This window comes from Sinohyriopsis cumingii, chromosome 1 (genome assembly GCF_028554795.1).
Source record: "Sinohyriopsis cumingii isolate HCF-2022 chromosome 1, ASM2855479v2, whole genome shotgun sequence".
Taxonomy (NCBI): Eukaryota; Metazoa; Mollusca; class Bivalvia; order Unionida; family Unionidae; genus Sinohyriopsis; species Sinohyriopsis cumingii.
In genome coordinates, this window is record NC_142961.1 from 148,432,362 (window position 1) to 148,456,444 (window position 24,083).

At 34.8% G+C, this 24,083-nt stretch overlaps 1 protein-coding gene across 1 annotated transcript in view; it reads left to right on the forward strand.

The window, feature by feature from the left end:
- The window catches only part of LOC149808121 (uncharacterized), a 92,848-nt gene that overhangs the window by 20,658 nt on the left and 48,107 nt on the right, over positions 1–24,083 (forward strand). The window contains exons 2-4 of the mRNA XM_089973571.1: positions 757–811; positions 20,786–20,895; positions 23,046–23,150. Coding sequence (XP_089829697.1) covers positions 769–811; positions 20,786–20,895; positions 23,046–23,150 — 258 coding nt within the window. The 5' untranslated portion in view covers positions 757–768. The remainder of the gene's footprint in view (positions 1–756; positions 812–20,785; positions 20,896–23,045; positions 23,151–24,083) is intronic.

Genomic DNA, 24,083 nt, shown 5'->3' on the forward strand with positions numbered 1-24,083 from the left:
TGATCGGGTAAGTATTCTCGGAGAAACACAATTTACTAAAAATTTGCTTTCCTCATTAAGCAGGCAGTTTAATCAATCAAATGATACATGGAATGTCTGTCTACATAAGATAAAATCTTTCATGTGTTAAAAGTTTGAATTATTCATTGTGAATTCATAGTGGATTTTGTGTATTATAAATGACACAAGAAGTAAATTTGTAAGTAAAGTGATTATTTTTACCATTGTGCTGAGTTTTATTTCTGCATTTTGCATTAAATTTATACCATTATGTACCTAATTTTACTGAGAACAGAGAGACAAATTTCAGCATAATTGAAGGAATACAAATGAAAAAGTAACAAAATAGCTCCTCCCCCCCCCTTTAAAAATTTGCAAGTCATGTGCCATGAGTCTCAGAGATGCATGCACTTGTATGGTTAACACTGATGTAGGCGATCCCTCTGCATGTATGCTGTAGGGGAACACGTAGCTGTTTGCCTCAGTGGTTATTGAGTTAATAGTACAACGGTGTCAACCATTAGTTTTAGCTGTGCAGTCTAGAGTTTTTAGTGTACGTCCTATAGGCAACCAGTTTTGTTTTGTTTTTCTCTACCGGCAGCTTGAACTCAGATTTCCAACCTTGCTATGAGGTGGTTTGAAATTATTAATATTTCAAAGAAAGAAAAATATATGCATAATACTAGAGGCATAATGTTCAGATGTTTTGCAGTAACATTAAGTGGGTTTTAATTGCATCCATTTTCTGATTTGTAGTTAAGTGGCACTATGTCGACTGGCCCGAAGAAAAGCAAATATGAAAAGGAGTTGGGTAAGTAGCCTGTTTTATAGTTCTAATGTTTTGATTATAGTTTTACCTAGTAATAGTTTCAAATTAGCATAGAGATTATAAATAAAGAAGCAGTTAACTGCTTTGTTCAGCAAAATCCACTGTTGTATTTTTCCACCAAAGCTGTATTTTTGTTAAAATAATTTAGTGACAAATCAGGTGATTTAGTTAAAGAAAACAGCACTTTTAATTCACTAAGCAAGAGATTCAAGTCAGCAAGAGAGGTTTCGATAGGATTGTACAACTAGGAGTCCAGGACTCCTATTTAGGTAAAAATATGAGTCCCACCAGCAAAAGTTGCAGTCCCCTCCCATAAGCATATTGGGCATACCTGAAGCAGCTAAAAGTTTTATTTTCCAAATTCTTTACACCACTGCATGTACCTCTTGTTTGCCTATTAAAGTGAGAATGGGTTTTGTCAATTCAGGGAAAGGCCTTATTCGAGACATTAAGCGAGGCATCATACACTTTCTTACACTTGGTGACTGTTCCTTCTGAACTGTCAGTTCTAGCAAATTTAGCACTCTAATGAATTTCATTTCAATCTTCGTCAATTTGCCTTTTCACCCAAAAATACTTATCCAGATTTGCAAACGGTATTTTGTCTAAGTCTTGACATGTCTTTATTCTGAGGTCATATGTAATACTTATCCAGCTACACTAGGAAATGAACAAGATAATGAAAGCTAAAGTTTTTCATTTTCTATACTCTTGTAATGACAACATGTACATCTCTGGGTCTTTCTGTCTCAGGATTCAATCATTGTAAATATCAGCACATTTCCCCACTACTCAGCAGCTAGTTGAAGTCTTTGAACTTGCATCATGTTCTTTGATGTACTCTTATGATGACAACATGTACATATGGGGGCCTTTCAGCCACTGCATTCTGTCATTGTAAATATCGGCACAGCTAAAATGATCAATTGATCAACACATTTTCCCACTCAGCAGGTGGATGTAGCAGGACTGGTAAGCCATTGAATTTGCCGCCCAGCTAATGCATGAGGACTGCTGCCTAAGCGATTCTGCGTCCCAGATAAAAAATTGGTGTCCAGATACACATGAATAAGCGTTTCCGAGACCTCATTAGCAAGTCTTAGAATCATAGTCAAGAATTTATTTACATCCGAATGTTACAAAATGACAACATACTTTGAGGGCTTGAGTTGCAACAAATACTCATCATGCTCATCACTAAGGCAACACAGTGCACTTATCCCCTACACAACATAAGCTGTAATGAAAAGACCACTGGCACTCAGTGATCATAAAATGGGTCCAGACTAGGGGTGAAACTATACACCTGTGCTGTGTATTGATATGATTCACGATACACAGCCTATGATATGTTTTTGATACACGTGAATTTATGGTCTTTCATCTTTAGAAGATCTGTCATTGGTAGGTGCTGCCCTTTTATGTGATTTACTGGTTGTATTTCCAGTATTCAGATTACAGACAGACATATGCATAGCATCTATTCATATTCAGTTCTCAGCCATGACAAGATAACAAAAATACTTTCAAACAGACTACTTATTTAGTTGTTAGTGATTTTTATTCAGCTTTCTAAGCCATTGAAGGCTGCTCAGTTTGATCAGATGCAGGACTCAAGGACAGAGGTATTGTGATCAAACAAATATCTTTACTTCTTGATTTCAGTTTATTTTCATTCTTATTTATTCATTTTATCTTAATCCCAGTAGGAATGTATGGTTTTGTAGCAACAGGCCTAAATTGTTTGAGAAAAGAATTGAAAATTGCATTCTGCTTTTAAATTGTCTGTATTTTAATTTGGATTAGTATTCTGCCTTTTGTATATTTGCTGAAAGGGTGATTGATCAGCATGCCATTTATTTTTTGTCCATCCAGCATGTACATTGGACTTGTATTTAATTACATTTTCGAGCTCAAAATCACCCAATGATATTTCCATTAACACTTTCCCGGCTCCAGTAATCTAATATAAAACTTTATCTACATCACTATCAGATGATTATACGCATTTCCTAGTTCTGATGAAGACTATGTAATAGATACGATGCCAAATCAAATATTTTTATATTATTAACATAGATGCAGTGACTCGAAAACTGTACTAATGCTAATGTACTTTTTTCATTTACAGAAAGGCTGATTGACACTTTTTGCAACCTTTTATTTTTTATTGTCTCGATATATTTGATAGAAATTAAAATCACTTAATTCTTGAAATGGTATCTGATTGTAAATTATGCATGACATTTTGGTCTTGCCATGGGTGGTCATCATTCATTCACTATTCAAATGTCAATCATTAAAACTTCGTTGTTAATGATTGGCCCATAATTTTGAGCTACAAGTATTAAGTGTAATGCGCCAAGGTATTTTTCGCTTGATAGATATTATTCTTTCCCAAGCTGAAAATGACATCATCTTCTGATGCTAACATTTTATAACAGTGTTTACATTGGTCAGTGCCTTGATTGCAGCTGAATATCTGCTGAAGCCAAGTGTTCATTAAGAAGAGACCATTAAAGTTTGTATTAAAAAAAAAAAAGTGGGGTGAATGCTTGTTGTTGTTGGTTTTAACACCATTTTTCAGCACACGATAGGCTATACATGGCAGCCAGTATTAATGGTGGAGGAAGAACCCGGGATAACCCCAGAAAGAACCACGAGAAGCTACTGGCAAGTTTTCTCACATACCCACATTGGCTGAATCCGAGACTCAAACCCAAGCAGACAGAGGTGAGATGGCAGTGATCCGTAACAGAGAGCGCTTTATACCACTTGGCCACTCGGGGCCCCAGTAAATGCTTGAAACCTATTATTCTGATTTGTGGTATAAAAAGGGACACTATACCATTCCTTGCTTTGCTTGAAACAGTCTTATCTTATGATGAATGAATAAATAAATACCACATTTGGAAATATTTTAGCCCCGTAAAATTAAATCGCCAGTCCCATTCAGTACGCATACATTCAGAATTGAACTAGATGATGGAAGCTGCTACTTTTTGGAATTTAATTGTCCATACCTCAAGGATTACTTTTCTTATTTAAAGAGTAGGATAAATTTACACTGTTCAGGAGAAGAAACTCAGCAAGGTGAGCCTCTTGTCAAGTCAGTGCGTATGTTTTCTAAGTGAACGAAATATACAAGACTTTTATTAGGTATTCCAGGCTGCCCTAGCTGACCAGGTCATTGGGCTGCCAGCAGGGCAAAAGTCAAAATTTTGCACATTTTGAACAATACATTTTATGCCATCCCTTTTCATAAAATCAATAAATATATGCATTTGTCACAAAAACTACTTTTCTTCTATCATTTTATGCCTAAATCTTGGTGTTTTTCTTTTATTTGCATATTTAAAAATGAGGTATGTAAAGGGCATAATTTGTGCAGCAGCAGTTCATCCGAACGTCAAAATGTTGCATGTTTTTTGTAAGGCTTGGGATTATGCATGGTATTTCCCATGTTACTATATTAGTACCAGTAAAGCAGAGAGAATGACCTACATTTTGATACCTTTGCTGTGTAAATTAGTTTTGTTTTTGCTTTAAATTTTACACTATGAAAACTTCAAAATAACAATTTTTCAGGTAAATCTCAATTTTAAAATATAAATTTGATATAATTTTAAAGCATGTTGATTATACTTTATTTCTGTATAAACAGTGGAATTGTCCGTGACGTCACGCGAGATCACCGCGCTTTTCAAAGTATCCTGGGAATAAGCCATATGCAATGGCTGGCCTAACACTTACGCCACATGACTCGATGTAAATCCAAGACGTATTATGGTCTCTGATATTCCACCCTGGATTATTTATTACTAGTTTGTAAGTAAAATGATTCTTTTTAATGTTTTATATTTATTTCTGTCTTTATATCTGTTCTTTGGCATCATTAATTGGAGGTCCTATTGTACGGTTCAAGGAAAACCTTTTGAGTTCGATTTCCTTGGCTAAGTAATTTTTACACTATAAAATACGCATGCAAAAATGGCCTTGGGTGAAGCTTGTAATACTATTTTGCGTATTTAAAGTAAATTTGGTGCCATAATTTTTTTCTTCTTGTCTGTGACTGAGCAAGTAATAATTAATAGATTGAACTGAATATCGATAAAATTATGACCTTTGACCTTTCGGTTTGTAAACACAATTCACCAAAATGAAAATGGGATCTGTTACCCTTCTTTATTTCTTTTCATTGGTTTTTTATTTTATTTTTTTTACTTTTGAGCAAGGTCCAAAATTTAGGGTGTTTATTAACAATGAAAGGGCATTGTAAATGTAGCTAGCTATAAACTGGCATTTTACATTAAAACTATGAGACCTATCCCCAATCTTTATGTATCTTCATGGCATTTCTAATTTTTCCAGTCTGTAACAATTCAGTAAAGTTTCAGGTCAGCATCATTAAATATAGCTGAAAGTACCTAATTCATTTTAAATACTGTGTGTGAAATGAATTAATGTAGCCTCATTTAATGATGCTGACCTGACAGTTTACAGATAGGAAAATTTTTTGATACTATGTGGAACAAGCCATAGTTCTAATTTCTATTCTGTACATTGAATATATTGTGTTTTTTTTAAATTTTTTTAATCAAATCTGTAGGTGATGATGCGTACCAGATTTTAGAAAAGCATTTTTTGGTCCAAGGAAAGGGATAGTGAATCAGTCTTCCAGTGGTGACTTGTACTAACAAGCTCTTTGTCCAGTTATATTGTTTATATGAAACAGGAAAAAGCAGTTGGTACAGTGGAACCTGTCTTGAAAGACCACCCCTTCTGCCAAAGCATAATGGTCTCTCAAGACAGGTGGTCTCTCATAACAGGTCATAACACTATATAATCAATAAATCATTACATGGAGAACCTGGTATCTCAAGACAGGTGGTCTCATAGCAATGGTCTCTCAAGACAGGTTTTACTGTATAAGGTAAGATTTTATGATTTTATATTTGCATGGTTGAATATTTTGTAGTGATTTTACCATTAAGTAGAAGGTGAGTGATGTGACAGCCACATAGATTTCCATTTTACTCCACATTTTCGTCGAATAATTTTGAAAAATGTAGGAAATCAAAGAACAAGCAGTGCTCAACCACAAGACAGGACCATTTTTAAAAACAAAATATTTTTGGCTGAACAAATAATCTACACGAATCTGTTTAAATTATTTTGCTTCTTAATATTTCTCTTTTGCTTTGTTGCATTCACCAGTTCAAGTGCATCTGACTTAACGTTTTCTAACCTTTCCATTTCAGGTTTTTTTAGTGGATTAAGAAACGCTATCCTGAGACATCCTATCCTCATAATGCTTCACAGGCCCAACATTTTGTTTTGAAAATTTTGAAGGAGATACCACAATCTGACTCTAAAGAATTTCTTCAGCAGCCAGTAGATTTTGATTTTGTTATAGAAACTAAACAGGAAACCCTTTTGGACCCAAGTTTATTCCAGTCATCTGTTGGTGTAGTCACAAATGCTGTCGTTGTTGAGTTAGAAAATTTTCATTCGCAAAATAAACTACTTTACCAGTTGTTTGAAACGTGGTTAAAGTATTTAAATGTGCCATCATCAAAACTGAATGTGACAGAAGTGTTGAAAATTCACAATCTCTTGCAAAAACAGAAAGATCATAATCCAAAGGATTACATATCTTTCCTTAGCACCAAATATCCAAATCTGTCTGCCCTTGAAAAATTGAATGGAACATTAAGTAAACAATCTGATGTTGAATTAGTAGGTGTAAAAGCATAGCAAAGCCCAAACAGAAATTTTCAGAAGCTGAGAGGCTCGGCTAGCATGGGTACGTGGGAAAGCCTGCCAGTAGCTTCTCGTGGGTCGGTGGTTCTTCCCTGGGTTTTCCAGGTTCTTCCTTCCCCAGTTATACTGGCCGCCATGTATGGTCTATCTTGTGCTGGAAAATGGCGTTAAACCCTAGAATAACAATAACATCAGAAGCTGAGTTTGTTGAACTGAAAGATAAAGTGCACCATGTTGAAAAAATACTGAGTGAGAAAAATAAAATTATTTCTGCATTGGAAGACAAAAACCACATGTTAAAAAGTGACATTGCTGTGTTGGGGACTCAGATTCAAACTATGAAACTGGAGATGAAAACAGAAAAAGATATTATTCTGCAAAATTGAAAGACGTAAAGAAAGTACAAAAGGGACAAAAAAATTCCAAACTTGCAGAAGAAATAAAAAAGAAGGGATAATATTATTAAAGACCTGAAATCAAAAATAGACTTTTTGAAAGTTTCTGCAGAACAGCAACGACAAGTGTCAAGAAGGAAACTTCAGCTCGCATTGTTTCAAAAAAACAAGTTGAGAAATGAAATAATTAAAAAGAATAAACTTGCGAACAATCTAAGAAACAAACTTGCTGCCAAAGCGGAAAAAGATATTAAAGCTTCAGGCTCATTTAGAACATGGTCATTTTACTGATGACATTCAAAAAACTAATTGCCTTCAAGGTTATGGAGTGGTGGCATCTAACTGCTCAGAAGTCATAAAGACAGTTTCAGATCATGTGTTTCATACAAATATTGAGAAAAACGTGTTGCCATGTGTTCAGAGTTGTTTAAACATGAGTGATGAAGGTCACTATTTGAGCAAATTCCAGATAGCAGAGCATATTCTTAAATCTGAAAACTTTACACTCCATACTGTTGGCACAGCAAAGATTGGTCAGAAGCTGATTGGTCATCAAATAACCCTTGATGATGGTAACACTCTCTCGACGATTTACTTCAGTTGCGGCTGAAGATGCTGCTACTCTCCTAGAGGTTACTGTGAATTTTGAATGAATTACACTGGACAACAAATTTTTACAAAAGTCATGTTACTGAAATAAAATTAGTCAATTCTTATCAATTTTTATGTGCTGAACACGAATATGACAGTCAAATTGCAAAATTGGCTCTAGTTTTTTTGTAATCTGCAAGAAATTAATGTTTACATAACGAAATGCATTCCAATAGTAAAAGGTCAACTGTAATAGCCTACCTATAAAAAATCAAGTCATTGACTACATCTTAGATTTCTTCGCCTGTCTCTTGTACAGCTGTTCGGGAGCATCTCTGAGGAGTGTCCAGCAGTAGTCAGCCAGCATTGTAGTGGACCATTTTCCCTGCTATCTTTGTTCCATTGTTGCGATATCTTGATGAAAACGTTCGCCGTGTTCATCACTAACAATACCACAGTTGCTAGGAAAGAAATCCAAATGTGAGTGAAGGAAGTGAATCTTTAGAGACATATTGCAGCCAAGTTTCTTATACTTCATCAACATGTCTTCTACTAGTTCCTTATAGTTTTCTGCCCTAACATTTCCAAGGAAGTTTGTAGAAACTAGGCGAAAAGCATTCCATGCTTGTTTCGCGTCACCTTCCAGCAAGTTGTTGAACCGGTCATCTTTGAAAAGCTCTCCAATCTGAGGACCCACAAAAACTCCCTCTTTAATCTTTGCTTCGCTGAGTCGAGGGAATTTTTCATGCAGGTATCGGAATGCTGGCAAAGTCCGGTCAATGGCTTTCACGAAGTTCTTCATCAAACCTAGTTTGATGTGAAGGGGTGGTAGCAAGATTTTCTGAGCCTCAACCAGAGCTGGGTGTTGGATATTCTTCTCTCCAATGGCTACATTCTGCCTGTGAGTCCATTCCTTCCTCATGTAGTGCATTTCCCTTGCTCGGCTATCCCACTCGCATAAGAAACACATGTATTTTGTATATCCTTGCTGCAGTCCCATTAAAAGGGCAACTACCTTCAAATCACCACAGAGGTGCCAGCTGTACTTGTTATACTCAATGGAATTCAGTAGCTGCCTTAAGTTATCGTATGTCTCTTTCATGTGGACAGCATACGCTACTGGAATAGATGGAAGAATGTTTCCATTGTGCAAAAGCACAGCCTTGAGACTCAGTTTCGAAGAGTCCACAAATAGTCTCCATTCTTGTGGGTCATGAGTGATTTTTAAAGCATTCATGAGGCCCTCAATATCGGAACAGAATATCAGATTACTTTCCTTTCTGAAGAAAGGCTCCAATTGCTGGTGGCGCTTTCGATATGCAGTAATTGTGACATCTTCTTCTAGAAGATTCCATTGTTGGAGTCTTGATCCTAGCAATTCTGCCTTGTTCTTTGATAAGTCCAAATCACGAATCAGGTCATTTAGTTCTTCCTGTGTTATTCTGTGTGGGGTTGATGATGCACCACAGTGAAAATCTGGATCACTGCATGCTGATGGACCAGGAGAAGAACACGTCGACTCACCTTTGTCTTCGTCAGATGAATCAAGAGAATATTCTGCTGGAGGTTCTGGAATAGGAAGTCCCTCACCATGTGGAACTGGTCTCAATGCAGACGGAATGTTTGGGTAGACTATTCTCGACTTCTTTCGCTTCGTTATTCCGCCGGAAAGAGGAGGAACCAAGCAGAAGTAACAGTCATTTAGGTGGTTGCTTGGCTCTCTCCACACCATTGGGACTGCAAACGGCATTGATGACCTTTTGCAATTCAACCACTGTGAAAGCTGTGTTGTACATGTAGCACAGCATATATGCGGAGCCCAAGGCTTGTCTTGGTCACCAACCTTGCATCCGAAGTAAAGATGATATGCCTTCTTCACTTGAGAATTGATACTTTTCTTCTGGTTGGCAAATGTCACTTCCCCACAAATATAGCAAAAATTGTCCGCGGTATTAACACACTTTCGAGGCATTACTGTTCTTTATTGTACGTAAATGGATAAAATAATAAGTTTTATGTAACAGTAGCTTGAACTGTCTCGCACAACGTCTAAAATATTTTAAATGCTGAACCTATCTGATTGGGCTTTATATAGTACACTGCTTACGTCAGCTTCAGCAGCCGCCTGGCATTAGTATAATAGGCCTACACATGTATAGTACACTGCTGACGTCAACTTACTTCAGCAGCCGCATGGCATTAGTATTGCATTGCATCAGAAAATGATGCAATCAACTGTGGATGATGTGAGCATGATGGTATTATGCAATGTTACATCATTATTCCGGATGTTGCTGCAGTCCTACTGGAGAAATTTACACAGTGAAACATAGAAAATGAGGTATATGAATATCTTCAAAACGAGAGCCAATACAAATTTTTCACGGTTATATTCGTGTTCGGCACACCAAAATACTACAGATTAGGGCCTTTTCAAGTCAGTAATGATTTCACTGTTGACCAGTGTTATCAGAAACACATGATAACAAAGACATTGATGTTCAGGAAATTTTAAAGAAATTGACAAGCACTATGTCAGATCATGCTAGTGTGATGAAGAAGTTCAATGACAGTTTTGATGAATATCGTCAAGCTGCATTGAACAGTGATGAACATTTACATTTTTTAGACTGCAATACCCACTATCCTCTTAGACTAAGAAACAGAGAAAGAAATTGGTCATCTTGGCCATGACACAGACAGTAAATTTTCAAGATTCCACAATGGGGCAGAAAATGCTACCTCCAGATTTGTCAGAACAGCTTGTGATTTGTTCGGACCATGTGGTGACGAGAAAAAGATGTTAGAGCTGATTGGATTGCATTCTGTTCTTAGCATGGCATCTAAAGCAGGGTGACAAGCTATCGCAACAACAGATTTAACAGTTATTTTGCAGGGGCTGCTGCATTGATTCACCATAAATCTGATATTGTGTGTTTCTGAAAAATGGCTATCTAGGTTGTTCAAATTTAAAATGGGAAAGTGTGGCTGCTGATGCAGAAGATGACCCTTGTACTAGCTGTTGCTCTGACATTTCATATTGTCACTGGACCATACTGGGAGTTGTTGCAAAGTAGTATAAAATATGCTGACCTCCACGTATATATGCAAAGAATGGCTAGTTTTATGACAGCTCAAAAACGATTCTTCAGAAATGTTAGACAAATCTTTCCAGGTATTTTTAATGGCCAGTTTCTTCAGGACAGCCCTACAGTAGACTCTGTATACAATTATTTGCAAAGTTTAAAAGGGTGAGCATTGTGACATTAAATCAGCTCTGCAGGAACTGTTGAAAAACTACCTTAACGTCACAGAAAGACAACTATGATTTTCAGGAGAATAGAAAATACACAGTCTGATCTATCTGCAGACACCTCGATAGCCCACTGTCCTCAAACCAATTTGTTGGGAGAAAGATGTTTTGGTGACTTAGACTTTGATTTCTATAAGTGGAGGCACTCTTCCCTGCACCACCACACCACCATTAACATGCTTAAAAGAAACAGGACAGGCAACTGGCTGTCAAATAAAGAATGTCAAGAAAGTGAAATTGATGAAAAAGCACGAGGACATTGTAGACAATTACGAGCAGTGCACAAGAATCAAGAGAGACTGGTTATGCTGAAGATCAAGGAAAAAATGTTGGAAAGTAAAAGAAAGAAATTAGAAAAGCAGCAGTTGGAAACAGAAAAGAAAATTATTTTGCTTCAAGCAGTCAGGACCCATGGAAGCCCTTGCCATTGTGCCATTGATGTGAAAAAACTTATAAACAGAGTATCCACAAAATCAAAGTTAATAGAAGCTCTTTAGAATGAATTAAAGCTGTAGAAAACAATTATGGGCTTCAAGACAATCAGGATTAGTGGAAACATTCCTCAACTAATCAAAAGGCTTAGCAAACATCTATTTCCAGAGTCTGCAGATACTGAGTACAACCCTTGTGACAGAAGATAAAGCGTTCCTTGTCACTCCCTGAATCAGAAGACAAGAGTGACGTTTAACTGGAAATTTTATACCAGATGAAAACCAAAACCGATCTTTTCAAATGGCCAGCCAGTGATGACATTGGCGAGGTTAAGTCGTGTTTTATATTTAGTTGGAACTTGAATGTACAACCAGTTTCATGCGATGGCCGAACTTGGAAAGTTGAAAATATAGGACACATTGACTAGCAATACCACAGGATAAAAATCTCAAGCTAAAACTTTGTTAAAGCTGTTATTTTTCTGAGTATTTTAAACAAAGCAGTCCTTTATGACATTTACAATTGTATCTACTGTTTGAAGTGTACATTATCTTCAAAACGTTCGTCGTAGTGAAAGATTATGATATTTTGTGAATGGTTGTTGCAGTATAACCTATCTTTGCTTTATCATAATTATATTTGCTTTATTAGGATGTATGCGTTAAGGCTGTAATATGCTCCATTTCGGTACAAAAACAATCAAACACCGTTACTAATTGATGAAGTTGTAAACTGTTGAAAATTGTTGTTTTTGTCATTTTGACTATTTTCGTTTATTGCTATTGCTTTAAAACCTACTTTCACACTAATGTTGACACTTTTTGTATATTGCACGCATTCTTCATATAATACCCTGCATTTTGGTACAAGAATTATTAAAATCTATTAATAATAAATTTGTGACCTTTTGAAAATTGTCATTTTTTCATTTTTTTTTCAGACATTGAAATCTTTGCCCTTTTTCCCAACTACTTTGATCTGGTACAGCAAAAGTTTTATACCCATTTACCCAGAAAAAATTGGGCTTTGTTTTCAGAAGGTTTTCTCACAGGAACATACTTTAATTTGCATTTAAATGTCATAGTCTTGCTAAAGCAAGGTTGCAGAGTCATGGAAAAGCACAATTTCTGGCTTTTCTAGTAAGGCCGTCCTCTGTAATTTTACTGTTTTAGAGTGAACCTAATGAAAAGGATTTTTGTGTATGAATGTAGTGCTTGTGTTTCTTGAATAACAAGGAACTTGTCTAGCTTTGCAATAAATGCCATAGTTGTATAGTTTCAAATTATTTTTTTTACTCATATGATGGTCATTGCATTTTCAGTGGGGATCGCAAAGTCCTTCAGAAACTTTGAAAGGTCATATCTTTAAAAGTATTTGACCATTTTACATGATTTTTTCAACATTTTATTTTCATATTAAGGTCTTAAGGATGGTAACAACAGCTTAGAGCTTTTAATTGTATTTGCTGATATCCTTAAAGTGCTTGGAATACCTACTTCTATTCAAATATACAAGATCGAAATAAAGACCACTGTTTGGTGAAATGGTATTTGATTAATAATCACCCATGATGTCTCAGTTGTAAAGAAACCTGTCAAATGGGTGGTCTTCACTGATTGGCTGTTCAAATGTCAATCAATATTGCTGATCAGCTGCTCCATGGTGGAGGCGTGTTCGCGATTTGTGTGGGTAGGGTTCCGAAAATTGATTCCCAATATTGCACACCCTGGTGAATAGACCAACAAGTTCTCTGCCTTTTGTTCCTGTCATGACTGGAGGCAGACAAGTCCTGTCAGAAAAAGATGGAGAACATTTGTTTTGGTCTACCCACATGCAACACTGCACATGGGTTTCCAAAGAGGGAAATTGCTGAGAAAAAAGTAAATCCGCTACAACGGCAACACTCAGAAGAATATTGCAATGTTAGAAATGACCTTTTTTGATGTCCCATTTCATTCAAATGCCACCTTAGATCTTTCAAAATTTGTTCAAAGAAACCTGTAATAAATATGGAATTGTATGTACACACGTATACTTGCACATGTATTGTTTATGATGAAAAATGTTATTGAACAAATTAAAAAACAAAAAAATGGAGTTGTTATGGGGGCAGAAATTTAAAAATACTATTCCAGCCCTATCCCTCTCAAGAAATTTAAATGGTTAGTCCCTAAGATAAAAATATAACAGGACAAGGTTTATAACTAGCAGAAGTTTCACTTTTCAGTGAGATACCACACATCTTTATGAATTGGACATGTAGGAAATTAAGAAAATTGTTCTTTAAAAAGATATCTACGATATTTACAACAAAAGTGAGACATGCAGTATTGAAAATGCCATTTTGATCATTTAAGCATATATTTAGGGGAAATGTTCATAACTATTCGCCAGTCCAATGGCTCAGACTGTCTTTGGCCTGTACTCACAAGGGTCTATAAATATAGCATAGAAAGGCAAATTAAGGCTAAGTGCTATCTCATCGCCCTTGGAGACTCAGGAGACGTGCCATTTTACAAGTTGGCAAGTTGGTTCAACAGTAAAAATTTTAAAGCAGACTTCCACTTCTATATAATTTTCAGTCTGGTTAATAAAAACTGTTACTCTGGTCCTGTTCCACAACGATCCTTGTAAAGTATTTGTTCAGTATATTGGTTAATACATGATCATTGTAAGGAGTATTCTGATTTGTCAGAAGTTTTACTCATCCAATGAATCTTCATGTATCAGAAACTGAGGATAATAGAACAAAATAAGCATGCTTGCAAAACGTGGCATCTCAAGTTTTCGAGAGAGAAAAGGACACAGTTTGGATAAATGTCTGAATAATGTGTGGAAATGTAGTTGGTCAGTTCAAAAGAAAACTGAACGCGAGAGGATTGGTATTTTGTGATCTTTGCAAGAAAGATTTGAATTATGCCAATCACATAAGTTTACATGAGTTTGGAGCAGCAGATAGCACCAGTAAAAGAAACTGCATACAGAGAAATTTAATATCAGAAACACAAATTACAGCCAATACCAGGAGGTGCTTGACATGGAAGAAAAAGAAATGGGAAAAAATCCTTGTTGAGTTAAAAAACAAAAGATTGAACACTGCCAAAACGTAATTGGTGACAAAAAGGAAAGCAAACTAAATCTTTGTGAAGAATGACATGTCAGTATGAACAGGTTGTGTCCAGTTGGGGAAAAGACAAGTGAATTTATGTGATTATTTGTATATAGTTGATGTATTTGGAAGATTTATTTAACATTTTATCTGTAAAGAGAAAAATTTATTATTTGCTGCAGTTGTGACAATGACTGAATTACTGTGAACACTGACATGCACTTGTAGTAACTTTCAGCACCAATATTCCAGATCAGGGGCACAACCACTTGACCCCATTGGGGGAGGACCCCATGTCCCCCGCCCACCTGGGACATTTTTTTGTTATTTTTATGGAGGACCAAAATCATGTCTGGTTCAAACACGGAATTTTAAAAAACTGCAACTGAAGGTGACTTTTAGTAGAAAACCAAGAGCCTCAGTAAGCCATGGCAACATAGAACTCTTATTTCTGCCTGTGATATGGGCTGTCACACCACAGCTGCTTTGCGATTTTCCTGGTTTGCTTTTTTGAGACAATCTTTGGAGTTATAATGGCAGTAGAAGTCATACATGTCAAGTAAATAGCTGTGGTCCCTCAAACAAAGAGCATGCAAATGACAAGGCATCAACTTGTCGTCTTTAGCTGATAATAACAGTGGCAATAGATATACCTTTTTGTAGCATGAATTTCTGTGAAATGTACTTTCTTAGTTATTTTGCTAATCAGAATTACATGGGCTCCAAAAATTGATCCACACCGTGAAATTATACTGTAACTTCAACTACATTTCCAACAAAAATCACATTACTGCATGCAAAATGAAATGAATGTAATATTTCCTAGCAAATAGTATTTAATCCTGCATCTTGTTGAGAATTTCACTTAAAAGGATTGGTATTTTTTCCTACATTATGATTCCAAACAATGAATGGCAGAACAAAAACACATGCAGCTGCATAAAGGCCAGTCCTCTACTGCTGCCCTTGACCGAGCTAATAAATCCAGTCCGTCACATATATAAAAGGTAGACTCTAGTTGGATCGACAGAAAAACAATATCCCTCAATTCCAGACCAACTGGAAAAGTTTTTCAATTTGTATTCATTCACAATATGACTCACAATTCAGTTTTAAGTAGACAGAAATAAGATTTATTTTTCAAATGAATGACTGAGTATGCGACAAAGTTCAAAGGTTTCTGGGTGGTGTTATTTGTGCATTAATGCTGTTGCTGTGTATTGTTGAACCTACACTTGTCTATTTACTTTGGAATCTTGCATAAATTAGTTACTTTATTTGTCTTGTGTTCTTTTTGTTCTGTATGTTTATTTTGTATATGTTGGCTTTTTCTCCATGATGATATGTTATACATAATTGTGCTTTCTAAAATTGACCTTAATTCAAAATCAGGTTCAGTGTGTTCCAGACTAGGAACATTGATTTTGTAAACAACATAATACATAGCTATTTTTTGGATGTGAATATAGATTAGATATTAGGATCATTATCAATGAGGTAAATGTTTATCTTACTGTTTAGGTCATTGGTATTCACCCATGGAAAAACCTGGGGTACCTGATGTTTGCCATATTTTTTTATTAGAATTTTAGTAATATGCCTTATCTTGCTGACAAATTGGAATGTTCTAGAAATGAACAATTTACCCTCTTCCTCGTTCTGTTTTTGTCTTTGCTGTTTATATAGTATTGAAATTACTCATTTACAGACCAGCCAACCCTTACAATTTTGCCGCTAGTGTTATGAAAATGACCCTTAAAATAAGGACTTTACGAATTCAACAAAAAGTATGGGAAAATGATTGTTGCCAAAAAATCTGGATAATTGGTTAATCCATCTTTTATTTTGATCCAGGTTTCACATTAGAATTAGTGAAATTAGACAGGTAACCAGACTAACTTTACAGCAGTACCTCAGATGCTTTAACCTGCACATATTTTTTCATGCAAAGCATCTACATGATTTAACTGTTGATTATATAATTTTTTTTAATGGCTTCCAGCAATTGATGTATGCTGAAGACAAAAGGGAAAGTAAGCCTCTTAAAACGTGATAATCAACACCAAAGAATAAAAAGGAATAGTCAGATTCTTGCGAATAAGAGCAGTAAGGGACATATTATGTTCTTCTTGTCTTAAAAACACAGTTATTTCCAGGTAACAAAACAGTTATTTCAAGGTAACATAAATTAATAGTTATTATTCTTAGGCGTGAAATGTGAGTGGGATATTGTTGGCATATGCTAACCATTCAAAACCATTATTTAAAGCTTGGTACATATGTTGCTTGTATTTAAAATTATTCTCTTTCCATTTACTCCATTCTTCCACTGCTACAGAATATTCTCATCTTTTATGATCTTTTTTGAGTCTACCTAACATAAAATATTTCATCAAGTGAACTCTCTTATTGTCGTTAAGTCAAATAACATTTACTTTTATTATTTTGTCGCTTACATGATGACATTAAAGTTTTGTAATGATTTATTCCTATGTTGCTAATTGTACACTACTGCAATTTAATTTTGCAGACAACTTTTGTAAACAAAAAACCTTGTTATAAAGATAAAGATACATGTACTGTCACGTAATGTTTTGGTCTTTGTCTGGTACCCTGTTTTGTTCAAAGTTAATTGTTTCTGTGTGTATATGTTAATTCACAAAATCTATTTTTAGCCTATTAGACCATGTTATGATCTTGACAATTACATCCAGTTGTAATAGTTAATTTTTAAAAAATCCGCTGTGTGAAGCCCAAAGCTCTATCAAAACATTGCTAACCCCATTTCCTGCAAACGTGCGGTTTGATATAATAATAACCTTAGTGGTGCATGTTCTTTAGCCAGTACTTCTTTCAGTAATGATAACCTTACCGTAATTAAATATTTGGTTCTGGACACATTAATAATAAAATGTGGCTGCTTTTGAGGTGAAAATTTTACATTTGTGCACTGATATTTTGGCTGCTGGTCACGTTAGATGAGTGGCCTTCCTTGAGGGGTGCTTTTGAACACAAACTTGTCAGTGTCTAGAGATTCTGGCTGTAAAGAGCGGGTGGCCGCTGGTGGGGGGGGGTGTTCGTGAGGGGGACCACTGTATTGGATATTGTGTGCCAATTTGAGTGGCAGGAGATATGATTGCTGTTGTCATGTGAAAATGAAAAATTTTCCAAGAAATTAGACAAGTTAACAGATAGCAACAAGCTGTTGAGCTGCATATTGTTTGGAACTGAAGTTTTTGCAACTGTACTTGGGGTAAATATGGTCTGCGTGTACTTTATAAACTTTTCAGTTGAACATATTCTTTACAGTCATTGCATATTTCAAATACCAAACATTTAAATACATTTTCCAGCTTCATAGTAGCAGCTTATGTTTTGTTCCACCTTACTGAAAACTGGTCAAACTTACGGAAAAAATTCAAGTGCCTTACTGAGACAGTCTCATCAGGGTTGGCAGGTCTGCATTCATGCCTCAACATCTTAAATTCGAATCAGTCTTATTGTTGTGTTATGTTTTTCATTTGGGTTGAATTATTTATTCATACTTGTATTCATTGAAAATACAAAGTGCTCATCAGTAATATTCTTGGAGAGAAACATTAACTTGGAATTATAGTGAATTCAGACAAAAATATTTTTTAGATTATATTATTTTGATACACCAAAAGTCTCTTTACACATCACCAAATTCAGGCCACTGGCACATTAGCATGTTCAAGACTACAGACACCTGAACACATTCAGTATTGGAACTAATCTGGAATACCACTGGCATTCAGTTGGAATTTTGTACATTTGGACTTTTTGATAGAACTTTTAAGACTTTGGGATTTAATTCAATGTGTTGTAAATTCTTTTTTAATTTTAATTTTGTATTCTTAGGAAATAATTTATTTGTTGAATTTTACAAAACATGTTGGTTTTCACTCTTGTGTCTTACTTAGTTTAAGATCATTGAGTCATAAAAAATTTATTGTTCAGTCTTAGGTAGAAACGCAAAATGAGTATATAATAAAAATGTTACTACGTTTGTGTGGAAAAAATTTAAACTCATTTTCTGAGTAATACTGCACTCTTAACATTGTGCACTATTGCTCAGAAAAACTCCATCATATTTTCCATACAATTGCAACTTATAAATACTGTTGAAGAAACTTAATATTATGAATTAGTATTCATCATCTGTAGTGTCATTAAAATGGGGAAAAGGTAAAACATTTTGTTGTATCCCCTGTCAGATTTTTAGATGCTCAAACTATCAAACTACTTCACATATTCTGATCACCTTTCATCACTTTTAATGTTAAGATGTCTTGATTCTTATGTTATTTCACTTTAGGCTGGATTATGTTACTTAGGGCTCTTATTACCTTTGTTGTAGACAAATTATGTAATGAGATCAGCACATGTTAGCAAAAGGTCTTTCATCTGAATAACGGAGCATTTTACCTCTCTAATTTGATTGTTTAAACTGCACTTTTACCGCATTATTTAATATATCTTGACAAGGAAATGAGAGCTGAGGGCCTTTCCCTAGGATGTAACAAGGCAGGAGACCCAGACTGGCTTGATCTAAAGACTGTATTTCTCATTCATTTTCAATAAAACTTGGTTAACGGTTTTATATTATCATGATCTTGGATAGTTTAAATTATGAGCAACAAACAATGCCTATTGCTTATGCTATTTCGTTTAGAAAGAATTTTTATTAGGACATAGTGAGGTTGATAAAATCAACATGAAATGGTTTACATAGGATTTGTTCCTATGTTAATGCATTAGCTTGCTTAGTGAAATGGTTAGCAGTTATGAAAGAAAGGTGAGCAATGTCAATTTTCTTTGTTGTCCAGTTTCCTTCACATATGAAAGTAAAGAATGTGGTTGGTTGAATTACATGCGTAATAATATATGTTGGAGGAAAAAAATATTGTGTGCTATATTAACTGGATGGATAATAAGCTGTGCTAAGGTCCCAAAAAGATGACTGTCCCTGTTTTTCATTACTGACTCTAGCACTTTTTTCCCATGGTTTTTAAAAAAATAATCCCAAAATTTATTTGTGCATCTAATTGAGAGCCGTTTTAACCCAGTACTTGAAGCTCTTAGCACATTATGCATACCAGTGCTAAACTTTATATATATATATATATATATATATATATATATATATATATATATATATATATATATATATTTAAATTAAAACCTTCCAACCTACCTTAATTTTAAAACCAGTGCAATAGGAAACACTCATTTTTTTAATTTTTTTTTTTTTTTTTGCTAATCAAATTGCTCACTCCAGAGAGGTGAAGAAGGTCAATTGCACTACTATATTATAGCTCACTGTAGACAGGGTAGGTAAGGTATTACAAGTTACTGTGGTGATAGGGGATGATGAGTTTAACTGAAGGACATCCAGTACAGTTGTACCAGCCTTATGACACCATTGCCTCATCAGCAAAAAGATGGTCTTATAAATGAGACAGCCTCATGTTGAGGACAGATGGTTAAGAGATCTTATTTTAGTTACATGCCTTAAAACTGGGATGGCAACTCAAGAGTACCACTGTATATTGATAGCCATATGGTTACATTAATTGTATGGTATACTGGGAGACATACTTTTTAAAAATACTATCTTTAGCTCACCTTGCATACAGCTAAGTGAGCTTTGGTATGTCCCTTTGTTTATCATGCATAGTGCATTTGTCAACAATTGCTTTTCTGAACGTCTCAGAAACCAGCAATTCCATTTAGATCAAATTTTGTACAAAGCATCTTGGCATGCAGGCATTCAAACAGGTACAAATGATGGCTCGTTTACATCAAATATAGTCAGTTACTGAAAATAGTCCTTTTTAAAAAAAATATATATATACACACTTTCTTCCAAAGATTTGCTTAAATTTGATATAAAGTATCCTGGCAGTAAGACCATACAATTTTGTACAAATGACACCAGTCTGCCTTCAAATATGCTTGCCATTAATAAAAATAAAATTTATTGTTACAAAAAAAAAAAAAAAAAAACACCACAGATTAGAAATTGACCAAACTTGATTGATGGCATCTTGATGTGTAGACCTTTACATTTTTTGTAAAATAATTCAGATCCTCCCTACCATTATTTAAATTTAGAAAAATATTTCATTGACTATTTCATAAAAAAAAAAGAAGCCAAGAATTTGAATTGACTTGACAAAAAGCATCCTGACATGATGATTTGTACAAATAAACAGAAACATACACATTCTTTAAGTCTGGATTCTGGAGGTAGCAGAAGTTCATCCTAATGTTAATATGATGTCTGCATTTGATGGAAAAATATAATTTTCTTTTCTTTTCTTACACAGGAGAATTTGATAGAAGTGTCTGCATATTGTGCCAGCAGAGTAATGAGGATGAGGAAGTGTACGGAAAGATGTTAAAAAAGGCAGGAATTACAGTGCATTACTTCTGCATGGTAATGCTTTATATTTTATGTACTATCATTGTAAATGAAAAACCTGTATTGATAGACCTAAAAAAGTTTCAGATTTCATGCTAAAAAAAATTAAGGTTGATCATTTGAATTGACACCATTTTTTTTAATCAGCAGACAATTGTTCTTGGCCAGGAAATCAGATGTTTGACATACTTTATTCTTTGGGGGGGGGGGTGTTTCGTCATATTTCACACTCCGATGCTATAATTTTTAAAAAGGTATTATTTTTATTTACAAAGCAAAGTATTCTGCCTCTTTTTAATTACAGTAACTGATGATGTCTATGACTAGCACGTGTCATGTAGCCATTTTATTTGAATGTGTTAGTTTCCTTCAGAATACACCTGGACCTGATTTTAGCATGTTAACCAAACTATTATGAAGCAATAAGACCAAACTAATATGAAGCAGTAAGACCAGAATAAGAATTACTTGCATGAATTCTCTTTCCCTTTATGATTTCTTTGGATTTGGAATTTAATCCATATGTTTTTATGTTGATGGACTTTATAAAGAGAACATTTAATTTTGATTTTGCACAAAAACTAGTTCACAAGTTCAGATTTGTTTTTAAGTTGACTTCCATATTTAAAATATTCATTAATCAATCTGTTTTTTGCTGCTGCAACAATGATCCAACCCAAGAACTTTTGTTTAAAATATCTTAGTTTGTATTTTTTTTTTTTTTATGACAATGTGCTAAATACCTGGAGGTTATGAAATGTGACATCGACCTTCCAGGCTTGACATTGATTTCTTACATTTGTAAAACTATACACATATTTAAGCAGGCTATATTTTGTATCAAGTAGATGCCAACGATGACAATGCAGTTTTTTGTGTTTCTGGATAATCCTAATCATAATGTAAAATATTTGAGAAAAATGTATACTTTTCATTGTCGTCAGTTTTACTCCTAACAGATTTCCTTCCCACACTATCATATCACTACCAGGCCCCTTTCTTATCACCCATAAGTGCCTTATTCATAATTACACCTAGCAGTGTCAGCTTAAAGTAATGAATGAAATAAAAGGTTAAGATGAATGTAAAGTCTGTAAACAGTTCAATTTTAAGTCGACTAAAATGAAGATTTTTTTAAAATACTTATGTAGAGCATGCAACTAAGTTAAAAGGTCGCTGGGCGGAGCTATGTGCGCATGAATACTGTTATTGTATATTGAAGAAATCTACAGTTATGAATTTAGTTTGGAATAAGCATAAATTCAGTTACATTGTTTTTTGTTGTAATGTCTGTTATTATTAAGCCTTAGGTAGTTAAACAAAATGAGCATATAATACTGCATTTGTATGGGAAAAGATGAATTTGTTTTTTTTTTCCATGAAAAATACTGCACTCCACAAGGTCATGCAATGTTTTTTTTTTCAGAAAAAACTCGTTCAAATTTTTCCTTACAAATGCAGTAACCGATATATATATATATATATATATATATATATATATATATATATATATATATATATATATATATATATATATATATATATATATATATATATACATACATACATACATACATACATACATACATACATACACACATACATACATACATGTAAAATCTACTTATGTTTTTTGCAATGTTGTTAAATAGATTACATTGGGATTCATGATTGGACTTCATTTATAAAATCCTTTGAAAGACTGGTTGTTGTTGTAGGGTTTAATGCCATTTTTCAGCACACGATAGGCTATTCATGGCAACCAGTATTAATAATGGAGGAAGAACCCGGGAAAACCCTGGAAAGAACCACCAACCCACGAGAAGCTACTGGCAAGCTTTCTCACATGCCCACATTGGCCGAATCTGAGACTCGAACTCACACAGACAGAGGTGAGATGGCAGTGATCCATAATGAAGAGCGCTTTAAACCACTCGGGGGCCCCTGAAAGACTGGTAATAGTGGAAAAGATTTTTTTTCTTCTTATAGCCATCTTAAATAAAAGAAACATTTCTCAGGAAAATGAGGTACATTTTGGAAAGCCAGATCACATTTGGTCTTTGAAAAAATGAAGGCAAGATCTGTTGTTTTTGTAGATTTTAAATTCGGGTAGTGAATTTCAAACATTAAAATCTAAAGGCAACACATTGAACACATATTTTCAGCTTTTCTCAAGTGGCCTTTCTCAGAATGGTGCATCTGAAAAGGAGGGTGTATTTGGCTTTCTTCCAGAAGATATATTGAAGGAGGTGAAGAGAGGATCCCGCCTGGTATGGAATTTACCAATGTTAAGCAAGTTTCAAATAATACCATTTTCTTAACTTGCATAGCAGGTTCATGTTATGGGGTCAACAGCTGTTGTCAACTGGCAATGATTGGTGGCTACTGTCACTGGATTCGCTTAAATGTGGATATGAATTGAATAAATAAAAAATAAAATCAGGAAATTTAAAGACAGTGCCATCATTTCTTTGTTTTGGGTGCAGCCATATAGAGGTGGTTTGATGTCATCCATGCCTCTACAAATTGCTACATTTACTTTGTTGATCATGTATCGCAGTACAAAAACTATTTATATGGGATGATGCTTGACTGAAACATGAACTAAAGGATGTAGATATCTAAAACAAACATTTCTTTCTATCCATTTGATTGAAGTAAACCACAAGTTTATTTCAACTAATCTATTGTCCTCTTCTTTACACCTATATCTTTTCCTAAGGAACTGCTACATACATTTTTCTGAATTTCCTCTTTTCAAGAAAGTGTTGTCCTGACACAATATAGCAGTTACAGAGATGCTTTGAAGGCATGAAATTGCACGATTTGCACAAAAGTTGTATGAAATCACAATTTGGAGGGCGGTGATGCACTAGAACTTATGCAGATTAGTTTCAAGTCGCACATGTGAAAATGTACTCTGCACAGTATAAAATTTTATTGACCTGTTCACCGTTAAAAGTGCTTGTCACAACAAGTCTGTAGAAGCATTGTTGTGCTTGTCACGATGTGTATGTTTTAAAAACTATTTACATGGCTGGTTTCTTTGGCTTGATAACAGTCATTGTTAAACTAAATTTGAGTGGCACATTGGGCCCTGCAACAAATATTCTGTTGTAGTATGAGCCTTGTCTCAAAGAAGTTTTACAAATGCATGTTGATAATATGGGCTATCTAGAAGACCCAAAATGGCTGATTCCGAG